At 37.5% G+C, this 15,960-nt stretch overlaps 2 protein-coding genes across 2 annotated transcripts; both read left to right on the forward strand.

Moving 5' to 3' along the window:
• Positions 1–2,522: 2,522 nt before the first annotated feature.
• Positions 2,523–6,376, forward strand: LOC133992359 (multiple inositol polyphosphate phosphatase 1-like). Its single transcript, XM_062431104.1, has 5 exons — positions 2,523–3,179; positions 3,263–3,457; positions 4,079–4,176; positions 4,913–5,043; positions 5,507–6,376. Exons 1-5 carry the CDS (start codon positions 2,600–2,602, stop codon positions 5,889–5,891), a joined length of 1,389 nt encoding a protein of 462 aa, XP_062287088.1. The 5' UTR covers positions 2,523–2,599; the 3' UTR covers positions 5,892–6,376.
• A 1,303-nt stretch (positions 6,377–7,679) lies between these two features.
• Positions 7,680–14,208, forward strand: LOC133992361 (multiple inositol polyphosphate phosphatase 1-like). Its single transcript, XM_062431106.1, has 5 exons — positions 7,680–8,657; positions 8,741–8,935; positions 11,267–11,364; positions 12,024–12,154; positions 13,204–14,208. Exons 1-5 carry the CDS (start codon positions 8,036–8,038, stop codon positions 13,586–13,588), a joined length of 1,431 nt encoding a protein of 476 aa, XP_062287090.1. The 5' UTR covers positions 7,680–8,035; the 3' UTR covers positions 13,589–14,208.
• The last annotated feature ends 1,752 nt before the right edge of the window (positions 14,209–15,960 follow it).

Below are 15,960 nucleotides of genomic sequence, written 5' to 3' on the forward strand. Positions count from 1 at the left end.
GGAGCAGTAGACGCTGACCATACTCACTCAGTCTGAAGCCATCTATTGGTGAGGGTCTGAGCATGCCACATACTTTAAAAGTGACTCACTTCATTTTTGAAAGTAAACTATGCTGTCAGTATAGCAATGTAGGTAATATACTTTTTTTTTAAAGTCATAAATCACAACACAATAAACAAAGTCACAATATAGCCTGCATTTTCTAATATATTTAATATAATTGATCAGAAAACTACCATGACTTTTAAAAGTTAACTGTATATTTTTGGTGGTAGGCCTTTTTCAAAGCTCAGTAGGAGAAATAAGGCAAAATATGGCTAGAGCAGTGATATGGTTGATACACAAGATAGATAAGATACATATTTTACCCAATATTAATATGGCAAATATATGCAGAAATCTCCCTAAATTATCAAATTGATGCCCAATGCATTCAATCATTTCATACATCATATCAAACTTGTCACAAATGTGGACACACACACGATCAAATCATCATGATAAAAGTCCACTGTCAATAAACAATAATATTGAAATGAGTAGCATAACTGATGAGGGACAATTGGGCCTATTCATTCCCAAAGTCCAAAAATCTTTTCAAAATATCTCTTTGGATGCAGCAATACAAAACAATTCTAAGTTGAAGTTTTAGTGAGGCTTTTATAAGCATCACTCCACCAAAACAGTACATGAAATGTTAATGCATAATGATAATGGACTAGATCTGCTTCTCATTCATGCTGCTTTTGAGACCAAAGATGAGTTTCGAGTGCTTGATGAGGCAGGATGGTTGGGTTATCTTGAATACCTGAGTGATACCACTTCTGTTTAATGTGGCAGAGCATTCACTGTCACTATATGCAAATGTATGTCCTTATCAGTCTTAACTAATATGTGATTCATTCATGGATCAACAATGGATCAGTTTTATTCATCTCTTTGGATATAATCTGTTAAGCTTGAAAAAGTCTATTTGCTTTGTAAAGCATGATTACCTAAATTCTACTAACACCAAAACAGGTCAGATGTTTCTCCAACTAATATATAATAAAATAGAATTTTTTGCTAAAGGCCCTGACAAGTCATTCAAATTTTTATAATCAAGCATATTCTTTTGATTCAGCACACAAGATTGATAAAACCACACCTACATCTTCTCTGTCTCAGACTACTGCGACTATCTTCACACTAAAATTCCATTGTCCCTTGTCTTCAAATCATCTACAGCGGACACAGAAGGTTTTTGATTGGCTCGTGGAAAACAGACCATATCGTGCCAGTTCTTGCCCCCCTTTACTGGCTTCCAGTTTACTTCTGAATCTTCTTGAGTTCAGTTGTTTGTTGAGTAGACAGACCTCTGTATAGTGACCAGTGTGTAGGACACTGCTACTATCCTGACTACTAATTCACAAATCATAATTACATGTAGAATTGGATGAGATACAAGTCAAACAGTCAGTGATTATTGCAAAAAGTTAATAGAAATGAAGAAAGAATATTAGCTGTTTTTTGAGTTATTGGTTTTATTATAATAACTGTGATATTAGAATTTGGCCCAAATCTGCATTAAGGGATCTTGCACTTGTGGAGCTCTCATATACATTTCTAAATTGCATCTTGACATTTAGTAATCTGTTTAGATATCTAATCGCATGTTGATTTAAATGTTTTCTTTAATAAGATTTAGATATCAAAATGTTGTTGTTTTTTTTACCAGTGCGTATACAAATTCACTATTAGTTGAATATAAAGTATAAGGCCAGAAAAGCAACTATTAAAAAAAGATAACTAACTTGCTTGTGAACTCAAATTCACATTCACCTACAACATTACATTTCTAACAAAGAGCATCTAGTAAATTGAAATTTAGCTGCCAGGCTAGTAACATAATATCAAGTGGATAGGGAAATGATGGAGAAAACACTACAGGTCAGACTGTGCATGGTAATGCACTTCTTCTTTTTTAAACTGGAACTTCCAGCTCTGGGTTAATGTCTTATCACATCACTGCATCTGAAAGCTGTTAAAGAGTAACTACTGCAGCTGTGATAATCAGTTTTTGTACCTACAAGATTGCTGTTTAACCAGAAAGCTGTAGTCAGGGTGATTGTTTAGATTAAAAAAAAGGTTCCTCAGCAAAATTGTATACATATAAAACAACATCACAGCAACACTGTAAGATATTAAAACATCATTGATGGCAATAAGGTCAAATACAGAAGGAATTACTACGGCAGTTCATAACACAATCAGTCCTCCAGTCAGTCCTCGTAGAGCTTACTTTTTGTTTTTAAGTTGAATTTTAGAAGAAGGAGCTGGATTATAATATACATTGGATGCCTTAAAATATCATACAATATTTCAATACATGATTTCATTTGACTCTTTTACTTATTTAATATTTTTTTTCAGTGTTGAATGAATTCTATGAAAGTTCAAAACATGTTTACTTTAGATTTTATGCTGTGAAGAAATCGGGGTAAACAAACTGGACTGGACTCTACTCACACGCTATTTAGCCAACGACACAGATGTTTTAGGTTTAGAAAAGGTAAGGGTTGGGGGACAGCTGCTTTTCAAGCCTCCTCTTGCGTGCATCATGCTGACTTTCCATTGGAAATTCACTGTCTTTCATTTCCTCATCACCTCCTGCTGTTCACTTAATCATGTGAATCGTGAGGAGAATCCAGACATACCAGCAATCGCCAAATATTTTAACACAAAGGGAAGGTACGAAGAGGTGAACCCACAACTCACAGAGGACATACTTGCTGTAAACAGATCAGTTTTACAGCTTCCATCTGCACAATGTCAAGAAATACATCTGACTGCAATAATAAGACATGGGACCAGATACCCGTCGACCAACCACATCAAGAAGATGCAGAAGCTGTACAAAGTGGTGATGAACAATGCGTCAGGCGAACAAAGCTGGCTGCATGAGATCAAGACTAACTGGACTATGTGGTACAATGAGGACATGGACGGCCGACTCGTCCAGAAAGGTGTTCAAGATCACAAGCATCTGTCCATCAGGCTGTCAAGACTGTTCCCCTCACTGATTTCAGAGGAGAACCTTCAATCTGGACACATTAAATTCATCACCAGCTCAAAGCACAGGTGTGTCAACAGCACACTGTCCTTCAAGGCAGGACTGACAGAGGAGTGGGACATCAAAGGTATGATGATATAATATTATAATATGGATTTATTTCTTACATGCATTCAATTTAACCTGCTCCTTTTCTTTTCTCCTACCCAGATACGGAGTTTGACCATGCTGTGAATGATGCTCTCATGAGGTTTTTTGACAAGTGCACAAAGTTTGTGGAGGAAGTTGATAACAACCCATCGGCTGTGGAGGAGGTTGACAGGTTCAAACAAGGACCAGAGATGAGGAGAGTCCAGGAAAAGATTGCAGACCGCCTCAGTGTTTTGCACAGTCTCATCACACATGGTCATATCTACAGCAAGACTACCTTTTCTAAATTTTAGGCTGTTGAGTGTGTTGTGTGCGTGCAGTCGAAAGCATTTAGCCTGTTTCGTAACTCCTAAGGATACTTTCTTGAGTATGTTTGGCATTAATCAATGCAAAATAAACTTACAATATTCAATTTGAGTTACAACCTGAAACAGAGTTAATGGATATAGTCTAGATATCTGCTATTATACATGAATTAAGCAAAAACACAAAGCATGGATTTTTTGAGGGGTAGTGTGCAGTGCAGTATACCTCATTGATCAAATTTTACAGTGAGTTTTGCACACTGGGTGGAGCTGTTTTCAAATTTAATATTAAAGCCTTTACATCAGTTTGTAGCCAAGTTGATCATTTATGGCCGTAAATTAGTATCATAAGATCCAAATAGGTGTAATAACTGAGGTGTTACAATAAAGCAAGCAACTTTCTGAGCAGCTGCAGTGTTACTACAAAGCAAAACCATTTTTAGTGCTTGTAGTGGAGGTATGTACTCCCAGTGCTTTGTAGTTCATTTTTCTGAGGATGTCAACTCTTTGTTATCTAAGATTAAATAGCTGCACTGCCTGTATGACTTGACTAATCACCACTTTCTTTCAGATATGGTTGAGGCTGTATTTCACTTGTGTGCTTATGAGTTTGCCATCAAGACTGTGAACTCCCCCTGGTGTCGGCTCTTTGATGAGGATGATGCAAAGGTCAGAGCAATGACTGCATAAAATTTGAATGTGGTAGTGGTACAAAATGCTCATCTAAATTCAGCTTTGATGATATATTGTGGGTCAAAACAGTTTGTTTCAAGTTAATTTATTACTGGAATCATTTATCACAGTAAGAACAAATCAGACAATCCCTGAACATCAAAATGCACTAATGTCCATACCACTCTGCAACTCTGACAGTAAATTTACGTGTTCTGTTTTACAGTCACATGTTTATTTATTTATAGATTGCTTGAACGCCAAGTGTAAAACAGGATGCTTCTCTACATAAGCAAACATTGTTCAAATATATCACAAGTCTCAGAGGAGTTCACGAGTAAAAAAGGAAACAGAGTCAAGGGTAAAATAAAGCTGCACTTAAGTCATAAACAGGGTAAGTGTCAAGTTATAGCCTTTACTTTCCTCACATGTGACCCTATAGCTAAGCAGATAGAGGCTCTGGGTCTACCAGAGGGGTCAACTAGGGCTGCAGGAATGCACAGAAACTAAATGAACACAATCCAACACAAATAGGAAAAAGCAAACAAACAACCATATCTAATCTCAGTGTTTTGTGTTACAAGTTGACCTAACACTCAGGTAGCCTGCAATGTTACCTCACACAATGCACAAACAGATTGCTATCTCAGGATACCCTTTTCATTAAAGTCTTTACATAAAGCCCACCCAAACCAAACACACAGAGGCTACCTTTGGACTGTCTCTTCAACAGGTTATGGAGTATGCAAGTGACCTGAGGGAATTCTGGAAACGAGGTTACGGTCATGATATTAACAGCAAGGCGAGCTGCATCCTCTTCCATGATGTATTCAATCGGCTGGACAAGGCGGCCAGCGAGAACAAGTTGAGTGGCCCTTTAATGTCCTGCAGAACATAATGTAAGATCTACTTGCTTGAGGGGGAAAACCTTCAGTAGAACAGATAGAATTATATCAGTGTTTTATTTGCTTCTTCCTCAGTCTTATTTGTTTTTTCCCTAGCTGTTGGCCAGCTGATGTTTTTGCAATTGTCACCATTTTTTAAAGATTTTTCAAAGGTTAAGTACACTTAGAATGGCATGTGTCCTGTTCCTTAACTACAAGCATGGAGGTTTTGAATGTGTCCTATACAGACGGAAAAATAACAGTGATACAGTCATATAAAAACCCAACATAACTTTATACAGACTGTGTATTCTACTTTGTAGCATGTGTTTTTTTTGTCATCTCTCTGTTGTATTTACAAGGCTTTCGAAATACAGCTTCTTCAGTCAATTCAGTTAAAAAACCCAACCACACATCCACCCATCTTGAGCTATATATTTCAGGTCCGGCCAGCAGGTGACTGAAGCTGTGACAGTCCAGGTTGGCCATGCAGACACACTGCTGCCACTGCTAACCCTCCTGGGCTTCTTTAAGGACAACAATACCCTGACATCTACCAACTACATCAATCAGAGTGAACGATCCTTCCGCACCAGCCTCATGTTACCCTATGCAGCTAACTTAGTCTTTGTGTTGTATGACTGTGGAGGAGGCGACCTGAGACTGCAGCCCCTGCTCAACGAGAAGCCTGTGACTTTCCCCGGCTTGACTGACCAGCAGGCCTCCATGCCGCGCTATCAAGACATCAGAGAGCGCTACAGGGTACTGCTCCAAGGCTGTGACTTTGAGACAGAGTGTCAGTTGTTCAAGCCGTCGGCTGATATTTAGGCAGACAGGGTAGACAAAGGCATTAGTCATGATGTTGATCAGAAGTTTATGAGGTGGTTTTTGAGAGCCTAATTAGATAGAGCATCATAACTTGGTTTGGTAACATCTCTGTGCAAGTAAAGCCCAAACTAGCCCAACTTATGCAAACTGTTTGGAAGATGATAGGTGTAAGACAGCATCCATCCCTGCAGTGTACCGAAGAACAGTCTGTTTTAAGTCAAGCCAACAAGACAATAACTGACTCATACCAGTGAATGCCATCAGGGAGGAGGTTTAGAGTACCATGTTGTCAATCGAATAGATTTGAAAACTCTTTTACTATCACTTCAATAAAAAAATCTGCTACAGAAGAAATGTTTGTTCCCTGAAGCTGTCTTAATCTATCTTCAGAGTATGTAGAATGATTTTTTTGGATGCAGCATTGGTGGAAGCTCGATCCAAATTTCCAACCATGTGGGACAATAAAAGGAATCTTGAATCTTGAATTACAGAAGCCTAAATCTGTTTTATTTGCAAAACATTAAATGATGTGATCCTATCATGAAAATGTAACCGGTTAACTGATTTCAAAATGTAATGTTCGGTTATTTTTAGTTGTGTCTTTTTTGTGTGTGGGCTTTGTTTCCATAGTTATGGTAACTGGAAAACAATTTAATCATTTATTAGCCTTGACAGTTTAACATTACATATATATGTATAATCTGTAATTCTAATTAAGATTAAACAAATTCAATTTTTTCTGGAGTTTTCTGGAACTGTCACAGATATTGCAGGATATTTCAATCTGGCTAGGAAAAAAAGATGTTTATATCATCATACATATATATGCAACAGTATCTAGATAACTTAGATAATAACCTATGAATATATTTAATCAGCGTAAGGCCAGGAGTGATTCCATGAAGCTCAGAATGTACAAAGTGGTTTCTTTAAACATTGCGAAGTCCAAAGTGGAGCAAACACAAGTGGAGCAGATACAATAAAAGGCTCTATATTCTACTTTGATTCAAAGAAGTTGAATTACCTGAGCACAAAATGTCTCCTACTCCACTGAAAAGTAATTTCTCTGTAAATGAGCCATGATTGACTCCAAACTAGTTGTGACGTCATATGTCATAAGCCTTTAAGTCAGACTTTAAATGAGCACAGAGAAACTTTGCCCCTTTAGCAGATGAATGTGAAAACAGCTTCCTAGTGTCAAACTCTGCCCATACATCATTCTGCACAGTGAAACTCAAATATCCAAGTTGTTGAAGTGACAATAAGCACAATCATTTTTTGTATGGAGGACTTTAAAATGTCACACAGTGTTACAGTGTTGAGCAAACTAGCAGATACTATGAAAGGTTTTAAACTGATAGTTCACGCCAAATACACCATAGGTCCCTACAAAAAATAGTAGAGTTTTTTGTAAAAGTTTAATTTTTACCAGTGGCCCCGGGATAACATCTTTAAGGTTTTCTTTGGGCACTGGTTACTGTACAGAACCGGTGCAATAATTTACTGACTATTGACATTGGACAGGATCTGGTGCCAGCTAGTCCACAGACTGTTGTTCCAGACTGGTTTTACATGTCCATAGTTTGCCCTATTGGTATCATTACGTTGGACATTTTAGTGTTATTAAATGAGACATTTTTTAGTTTTTGTTATTTTACTGCATTTCACTGTTTTAACCCAAACCGTGATCTCATCAAGTGTTTTTAACAAGAACAAAAACAACATTAATAATAATAATAATAATAATAATAATAATAATAATAATAATAATAATAATAATAATAATCAAAGCATTTTAATCCAAACCATGGCAAGGATCGGTGTATAATCCTCAATTTTGAAACAATTACATTGTAATGTTATCAATGCGCATGCGTAACAATTCCGTAACAACAATAAATGGACTATGGACATGTTGGGAACCCTGTGTGATGTGATGTAGCCACTTCCTGTTTTAAATGTTTTATTTCACAGCCCAAACGCCTTATTAGCACTAAATAATAATGTGCTCTTATTATGTGACAACAATCTCATTTTTCGGACAGGCATGTTTTCCTGCATTCAAACTCAGGAAAACAAAAGACTGACTGACTGTCCCACATGAACGACGTCACTCAGTTTTGGGTCTGGTCGGTAGCGGGGTCATGCAGCCACGCAAACAAATTGGCTTCATCATGCCGACAATATTTTGGAAAATAATAATTATTCATGTCATCACCACAATTGGCTTTTTTTGGTGTGTTGCTGATAGCGATGCGACTACTGAGAAGAATCCAGATATACCAGCGATCGCCAAATATTTCACCACGAAAGGACGCTATGAGGAAGTGAACCCGTATCTCATAGACGACATACTCGCTGTCAACAAATCCATGCTTAAGCCCCCGTCTGAAAACTGTAGAGAAATCCATCTAACTGCAATAATAAGACATGGGACCAGATACCCGACGACCAAAAACGTCAAGAAGATGCAGACGCTGTACAAAGTGGTGATGAACAATGCGTCAGGCGAACAAAGCTGGCTGCATGAGATCAAGACTAACTGGACTATGTGGTACTATGAGAACATGGACGGCCGACTCGTCCAGAAAGGTGTTCAAGATCACAAGCATCTGTCCATCAGGCTGTCAAGACTGTTCCCCTCACTGATTTCAGAGGAGAACCTTCAATCTGAACGCATTCAATTCATCACCAGCTCAAAGCACAGATGTGTCAACAGCACACTGTCCTTCAAGGCAGGACTGACAGAGGAGTGGGACATCAAAGGTATGATGATATAATATCATAATATGGAAATGTTACTTACATGCATTTAATTTAACCTGCTCCTTTTCTTTTCTCTTATCCAGATAAGGAGTTTGACCATGCTGTGAATGATGCTCTCATGAGGTTTTTTGACAAGTGCACAAAGTTTGTGGAGGAAGTTGACAACAACCCATCAGCCCTGTCAGAGGTTGAAAAGTTCAAGAAGAGACCAGAGATGAACAGGGTCCAGCAGAAGATTGCAGATCGGCTCAATGTCGTGTACAGTCTCATCACAGACGGTCAGTGAGTATTTAGATCCTTAGAGCTACCAACTACAACATTGTAAAAAAGACATTACAGGTAAAAGTCCTGCATTCAGAATCTTATGAAGGTGAAACTACTTATTATTAAAAACATGAGGTATGTCATTTTATATTATATTATTGGGCTATTATTATTGATGCATTATTGTGCAGTAGCATATACTCTCTATAATACTGCATTTTGTTATAAACTGGCTGCATGTTGTGGCAAAGATACGGAGTGATATTTCACAGTCAAAATGTAAATTTGTGTAAAATGAAACAGTGCACAGTGCACTGAAACAATACACTTCACTAGGAATTGAATCATTATAACAAAAAAGCCATGCATATATTATACATTAAGAACAATGATCAAGTATACATAAAATGCTACTTATATAACAACAAAAAAACCTATATACTTATTGGAACATATTGGACAACATATTCACCGATACCAATATATTTGTGGAGTAGAAGTACAAACAAGCATAAAATGGGATTATCAAGTAAAGAACAGTTGCCAAAAATAGTATTTAACTTCACTACTGGAGTAAACTTACTTGGATACATTACATCACTTCAGATAATAACTATTTATTATACATCACCTGTCAGAAACAAAGTTACACAGTGCTTTACAATAAAAACTGATAGTACAAGTAAATAAAATCCAAAATAATTAGATAGTTACAACAACGGACATCAATTTTAAAAAAAGCCATTAGATAAAAGTGAGTCTTAAGAAGATATTTAAAATCTCCATGCAGGTAGTTTCACAGCTGGGGGGCCCGAACAGCCAAAGCCAGGTCACCTTTAGTGACAAGTCAAAGATTTGGAAACATCGGTAGGACCCTGCTCAAGGATGTCATACAGCAGCTAGGCTCACAAGGAGTTAGCAGATGATAGATATGGTCACGATCTTGACCATTTAAGCCTTTAAAATCTTAAAATGAATTCTAAAACTCACAGGTAACCAGTGAAGGGCAGCAAGGATTGGTGTAATGTGGTTGCTTCTCTTAGCACATGTTAAAAGTCTGGCATTTTGTATCAACTGCAGTCTTTGGATGTTTTGCCTGCTGATACCAGAATAAAGAAGCACATTCTCATATCTGAATTAAGACTATATTTTATAATACAAGACTATTGAGTCTCCTTTGTGCATACTAAATTCGTAAAATGTTTCCAGTCTTAAAACAACAAGTGCTTAAATGAGCATTGAAGTAGGTTTTTCTTTCAGTAATCATTCCCTCTGTTCATACTGGCCTTTAGAAGATCCATTCATAATGCACATACAATGTGATAGGGGTCAAAATCCACAAGCTTGCCTCCTGTGCAAAAATATATATAAAAGTTTATCCAAAACTAATATGAAGTCAGCTATCGAAATAAGTCAAATCAAGTAGATATATTTTAACATTAGTCTTTGTAGTGCCAAAGTCCTTCTATTTGTTACTATAACTCCACTGCAGCTCACTTTATTTTAAACTTAAGTCATTTTCTAAGATGTTTATAAAAATGTAATTTGAGTATAGGGAATTTCTGAATAAAGTTTAGTTAAGACACAGTTCTGATTTTCAGAGGAATTTCTGTGAACAAAATGCTCCATTTAAATCCAGCTGAACTCATTACTGGAACTTTATACTCCGTAAATGTTTAGCTGTATGTTTGTTTGTCAACAAATCTCACATTCTTGCATGTTCAGCTGACCTGTGCACTGGCTCAGGCACTGAAGGACAGATTCACAATTAAGTGGAAATAATTAATTCAAAGTGTAGTAACTAAATACTGTACACATTTTAACTGTAATAAGTGTCAAACTGCATGCCTTTTTCCAGGAATCTCCCCATGAATTTGCTGTTATGCACCAGTTCCTTTTTAGGAATACTATGGGACCCAGAAAGTGTCACCCAGTAAACAGACTTAGTTTGAAACAGATGTATCTGCAATGTATCAGCTATTACACACCAACTTGAATGCATCTTGTGACATTTTAAATGAAAAATTATAATTATATGCGGAGGGATAATGTGCACAACATCTTATTGGTCATGTTTCACAGGGAATATTTGCTCAGTAGATGGAGCTGTTTTCTAATCTGACAGTATCAATGCTCCTGTGCCAAGTAATTAATTGATTGAGCTGTGTTCAATGTTGTCTCAGTCTTTGTGACCTTGTATTATTGTCATAGGTCTCAAACTGGTTCAGTATTTAAGAAATTCACACTGTTGTGTTCAGGTTTTAGGACAAATTGTGTCCATCATTGTGATTGCTGTAGTTTGTTTGAATGGTTGCATCACGTTTTATTTCAACCTTTCTCCGCAGATATGGCTGAGGCTGCATTTTACTTGTGTGCTTACGAATTTGCCATCAAGACTGTGAACTCCCCCTGGTGTCAGCTCTTCGATGAGGAGGACGCAAGGGTATGAGTCTCAGCTATTTTAAGATTGTAGATTTAATGTTGTAGTGTCATCAAATAGCTTCTTAATTCAACTTTGAAAGAGGTAGGTAAGATTGTTATTAGGTTGGACAAACATGTAGTCGATATTATGAAGATATAATGAATGAAGGTATTTATTAGTAAGGATGCTTTTAAAGTTAATTCTTAACTATTTATCCTAATATGGACAAATAGGATGATTTCCCACAAAGTGGGAACTGTCCTGAATCTAAAAATGCAAAATTAACTTTATTGTGCTGCAACTTTAGCAGTGATTTTGTGTAGTTTTTCATTGTAACACTGTCTCGTGTTATTGTATTTACTCACTTTATCTTTATCACAAGTATTACATTTAGTAGACCTTCCCCTTGTCTACTATTTGTTTAATTTCACTTGTTTGTTCTGAGATGAGTACATGGCCCACAAAAAATTACAATGCATTTCATTCTCTGCTTTGCCACAGTTTTCATTCATTGAGAAACAGTTGGGCATTATTTGTGCCACAAAGAGTGTTTTGTGTCTTGTGTTACAAGCTGACCTAACATTCAGGTAGCCTGAAACGTTACCACCCTAATGAATTACTGACAGATTGAGGTCTTTTTTTTTCGTCTCACAGACTAGCAATGATTTGTACTTCGACAGGTTATGGAGTATGCAAATGACCTGAAGCAATTCTGGAAAAGAGGGTATGGTCATGATATTAACAGCAAGTCGAGCTGCATTCTCTTCCACGATTTGTTCAGTCGCCTCGACAAAGCAGCCAACGAGAGCAAGTAAGTGACCCTTGAATGTACTGCAGTACATCATTATGAACCTTTCCTAAATCTGTCTGCATAAACACACCATTCTGTCCCCAGTCGACTGTCACTCATACCCCTTTTCCACCAAAGCAGTTCCAATGCTGGTGCTGGTTCACAGTCGGTTCAACAGCGAACCAGCTGAGAACCAATTTGGTTTTCCACGGCTCGAGGTGGTTAGGGAGCCACGTCATTACGTCACTGTATACGTCAGTTACGTCGCTGCTTTCCCATAAAGACTTGCGCAAACTTCGAAGCAACAATAATACAAAGAAGAAAAAGAAGCAACTACAACGATGGCAGACTATGCGTTTGTACAGCTGTTGCTCCTGGCTCTACGAGGCTTCATTGGCATCCAAACACGGCAGATACAACGTATTTGTGCTGCTTGACAGGATTGAGATGGTTATGTTAGCCTTTGTTGTAAGCTAACGTTAGTCGGCAGAGTACAGCTAACTCACAACGCAAAGCACTGGAACTGCTTTGGTGGAAAAGGGGTATCAGTTACTACTTGCACAATACACAACCACTTTGGCAGATAAAAAAGAAAAAAATAAGCTTGAAACGTTAAAATATGTTTCAGGGCAGATTTATTTATATTTAATACATATGAAATGGACGACTGAAGTTCATTACTATTAATTTACTATTAAATAATTCAAAGAAAAGCAGCAAATCTTCATATTTGAAAGGCATGTTATGTTCGGCTTTTTGCCTATTAAATGTCTTAAACAATTTATCACTCAGAAAAATTGTTTGCAATCAGTTTTCTGTTGATCAACTAAAAGATTTATCCACTAATCGTTTCAGCACTAATATTCACAACACCTGTTTGTTAATAGTTGTATATGCAGTTTTGGAGATCTAAATATTCCTTGTAATTCTGCCTCTGGATGTTTTTCAGACTTGAAACTTAGTCTGTGAGATATAGTCTGGATAATTTACTTTGACACTTCTTGTCATGTTTCAAACTGACCACATACTGTGTTGGACCTGAATCTGATGTTGAATATCCTTTATGTCAGGTCTGGCCAGCAGGTGACTGAAGCCGTGACAGTCCAGATTGGCCATGCAGAGACCCTCCTTCCACTGCTAACCCTTCTGGGTTTCTTTAAGGACAACGATACCCTGACATCTACCAACTACATCAATCAGAGTGAACGATCCTTCCGCACCAGCCTCATGTTACCCTATGCAGCTAACTTAGTCTTTGTGTTGTACGACTGTGGAGGAGGCGACCTGAGACTGCAGCCGCTGCTCAATGAGAAGCCTGTGACTTTCCCCGGCTTGACTGACGAGCAGGCCTCCATGCCGCGCTATCAAGACATCAGAGAGCGCTACAGAGTACTGCTCCAAGGCTGTGACTTTGAGACGGAGTGTCAGCTGTTCAAGCCGTCGGCTGATATTTAGGCATCCAGGGTTAACTCTGAAGACAAAGGCATTACAGAGGACTAAATCTGTGTAGAGTGGAGATTGTGCACCCTACAGGACTAGGAATTAGTGGGAATGCTTCTCCCATGCAAACCATGAATACATGACTTTTTGAACTGACTTTAGATCTAAATGGGTGAACAAAGTGTACACTATTCGATGATGTGTGTTTATGAAAGCTCACCTGTACCATTACAATATTACAAAGTATTCATTACTGCGCAGAAATGAAAGAAGTTGGGGTCTTTTTTGCAGTGCATGAATTTTATGTGTTCTGTGGATTAATTTCATTGAAGTTGTGTACCTCAACAACATTTGGTTACCCTCGGTTTGATTGAGCACAAAATTGTGTTGTCAGTATGTATTACAAGAAGGGTAGTCGTGTTTATTACTATAAGTAATTTTACTTTGCTCATAAAATATATTTGGCAGGGCTGTTCCTGGACTCTGAACAAAAAAAAAGAATGAAATTAAAGTTTAATTTATCTTCACTCAACTTCTGGCCTGTATCATGTCATCAACTTTATATCGGTTGTCAATAAGTACATTTACAAGCACCCTAGTACCCGATTCCCTGGTTTAAATCATATTTGGGTTATAGAAGATAGCTGTAGTCATTCATATGATATGGATATCCTGACCACTTTTTATGATCTAATCTACAGTACCTCTGCATTCAAATTAATAAAGAAATGTAGCTATTTTTGCTGCAGAACAACTGCATAGCTCTGCATTAAGAAAACAACATGCTTCATAGCTTTCCTTAAATTGATCCCTTTAATTCTTTGTAGTATCAAATGTGAATTGGGCACCACTTTCAAGCAAGGCACCCTTTATACAGGGTTAATAAGTTGTAACTAATGCTAGTAAATGATTTACTAATTCTTTCTGTTCTTGTTTGTAACAAGAACAACTTTAAAAGTTGTTGGACTATTGACCACTAATCTTTACTAATGACTTATCAATATTTACAGCAGCGTACTTCATGGCTTGTTAAATCTTTCAAAAGAGAGAAACATATACACTGAACAAAAATACAAACGCAACACTTTTGTTTTTGCTCCCATTTTTCATGAACTGAACTCAAAGATCTAAAACATTGTCTATATACACAAAATACCTATTTCTCTCAAATATTGTTCACAAATCTGTCTAAATCTGTGTTAGTGAGCACTTCTCCATCCCACCTCACAGGTGTGGCATATCAAGATGCTGATTAGACAGCATGAATATTGCACAGGTGTGCCTTAGGCCGACCACAATAAAAGGCCACTCTGAAATGTGCAGTTTTGCTCTATTGGGGGGGTCAGAAAACCAGTCAGTATCTGGTGTGACAACCATTTGCCTAACCCTAACCGCCATTTGCCTAACCCTAACCCTAACCCATCTCCTTCGCATAGAGTTGATCAGGTTGTTGATTGTGGCCTATGGAATGTTCTCCTCTTCAATGGCTGTGCGAAGTTGCTGGATATTGTTAACTGGCCACAATCAACAACCTGATCAACTCTATGCGAAGGAGATGGGTTAGTAGGGTTAGGCAAATGGTGGTCACAGTCTAAGGCACACCTGTGCAATATTCATGCTGTCTAATCAGCATCTTGATATGCCACACCTGTGAGGTGGGATGGATTATCTCGGCAAAGGAGAAGTGCTCACTAACACAGATTTAGACAGATTTGTGAACAATATTTGAGAGAAATAGGTCTTTTGTGTATATAGACAATGTTTTAGATCTTTGAGTTCAGCTCATGAAAAATGGGAGCAAAAACAAGTGTTGCGTTTATGTTTTTGTTCAGTGTATATTGAGTTAATACTCACTGCCTTATTACTATATATATAATATATATATTATACTGTATAAGGACTTTTTTCACAACAGACACCACCATGTTCTCATCAGTGACCTTTAATTGATCTACAAGTCATTACCAGCACCAATACATTATTTAATACTCATTAATTAAACCATTAGTCAACGTTAAAACCTAACAAAACACTTTATAGTCTTATTGCAAAGCAGCACCATTTTGGCGTTGATTTCCATATATCAGGCTTGACTTATTTAATATAGTAACAATTTAACTTTGATAGCTCTTATTTTGATTTCGATACAGAGACTGTTTGACCATTAGCGGCCTTAAAAGAACAGCTTGCACAGGTCGTTAGTTTAATTTTAACTGCATGTTTTGGGAATTTTAAAGTGCGTTTCCTCACATTAACTTGGCTCACTTAGGGCTTCATGGTACAGTAGGTCGCTCGACAGAGATTATGTGTTTTCGACGGGGACGAAAGTGTTGCTCGACCCTTTCCTTTCACTTCGCGTAGGCTACCTTAAGATTGTTCTTATGTCG

This window comes from Scomber scombrus, chromosome 12, assembly GCF_963691925.1.
Source record: "Scomber scombrus chromosome 12, fScoSco1.1, whole genome shotgun sequence".
Lineage (NCBI taxonomy): Eukaryota > Metazoa > Chordata > Actinopteri > Scombriformes > Scombridae > Scomber > Scomber scombrus.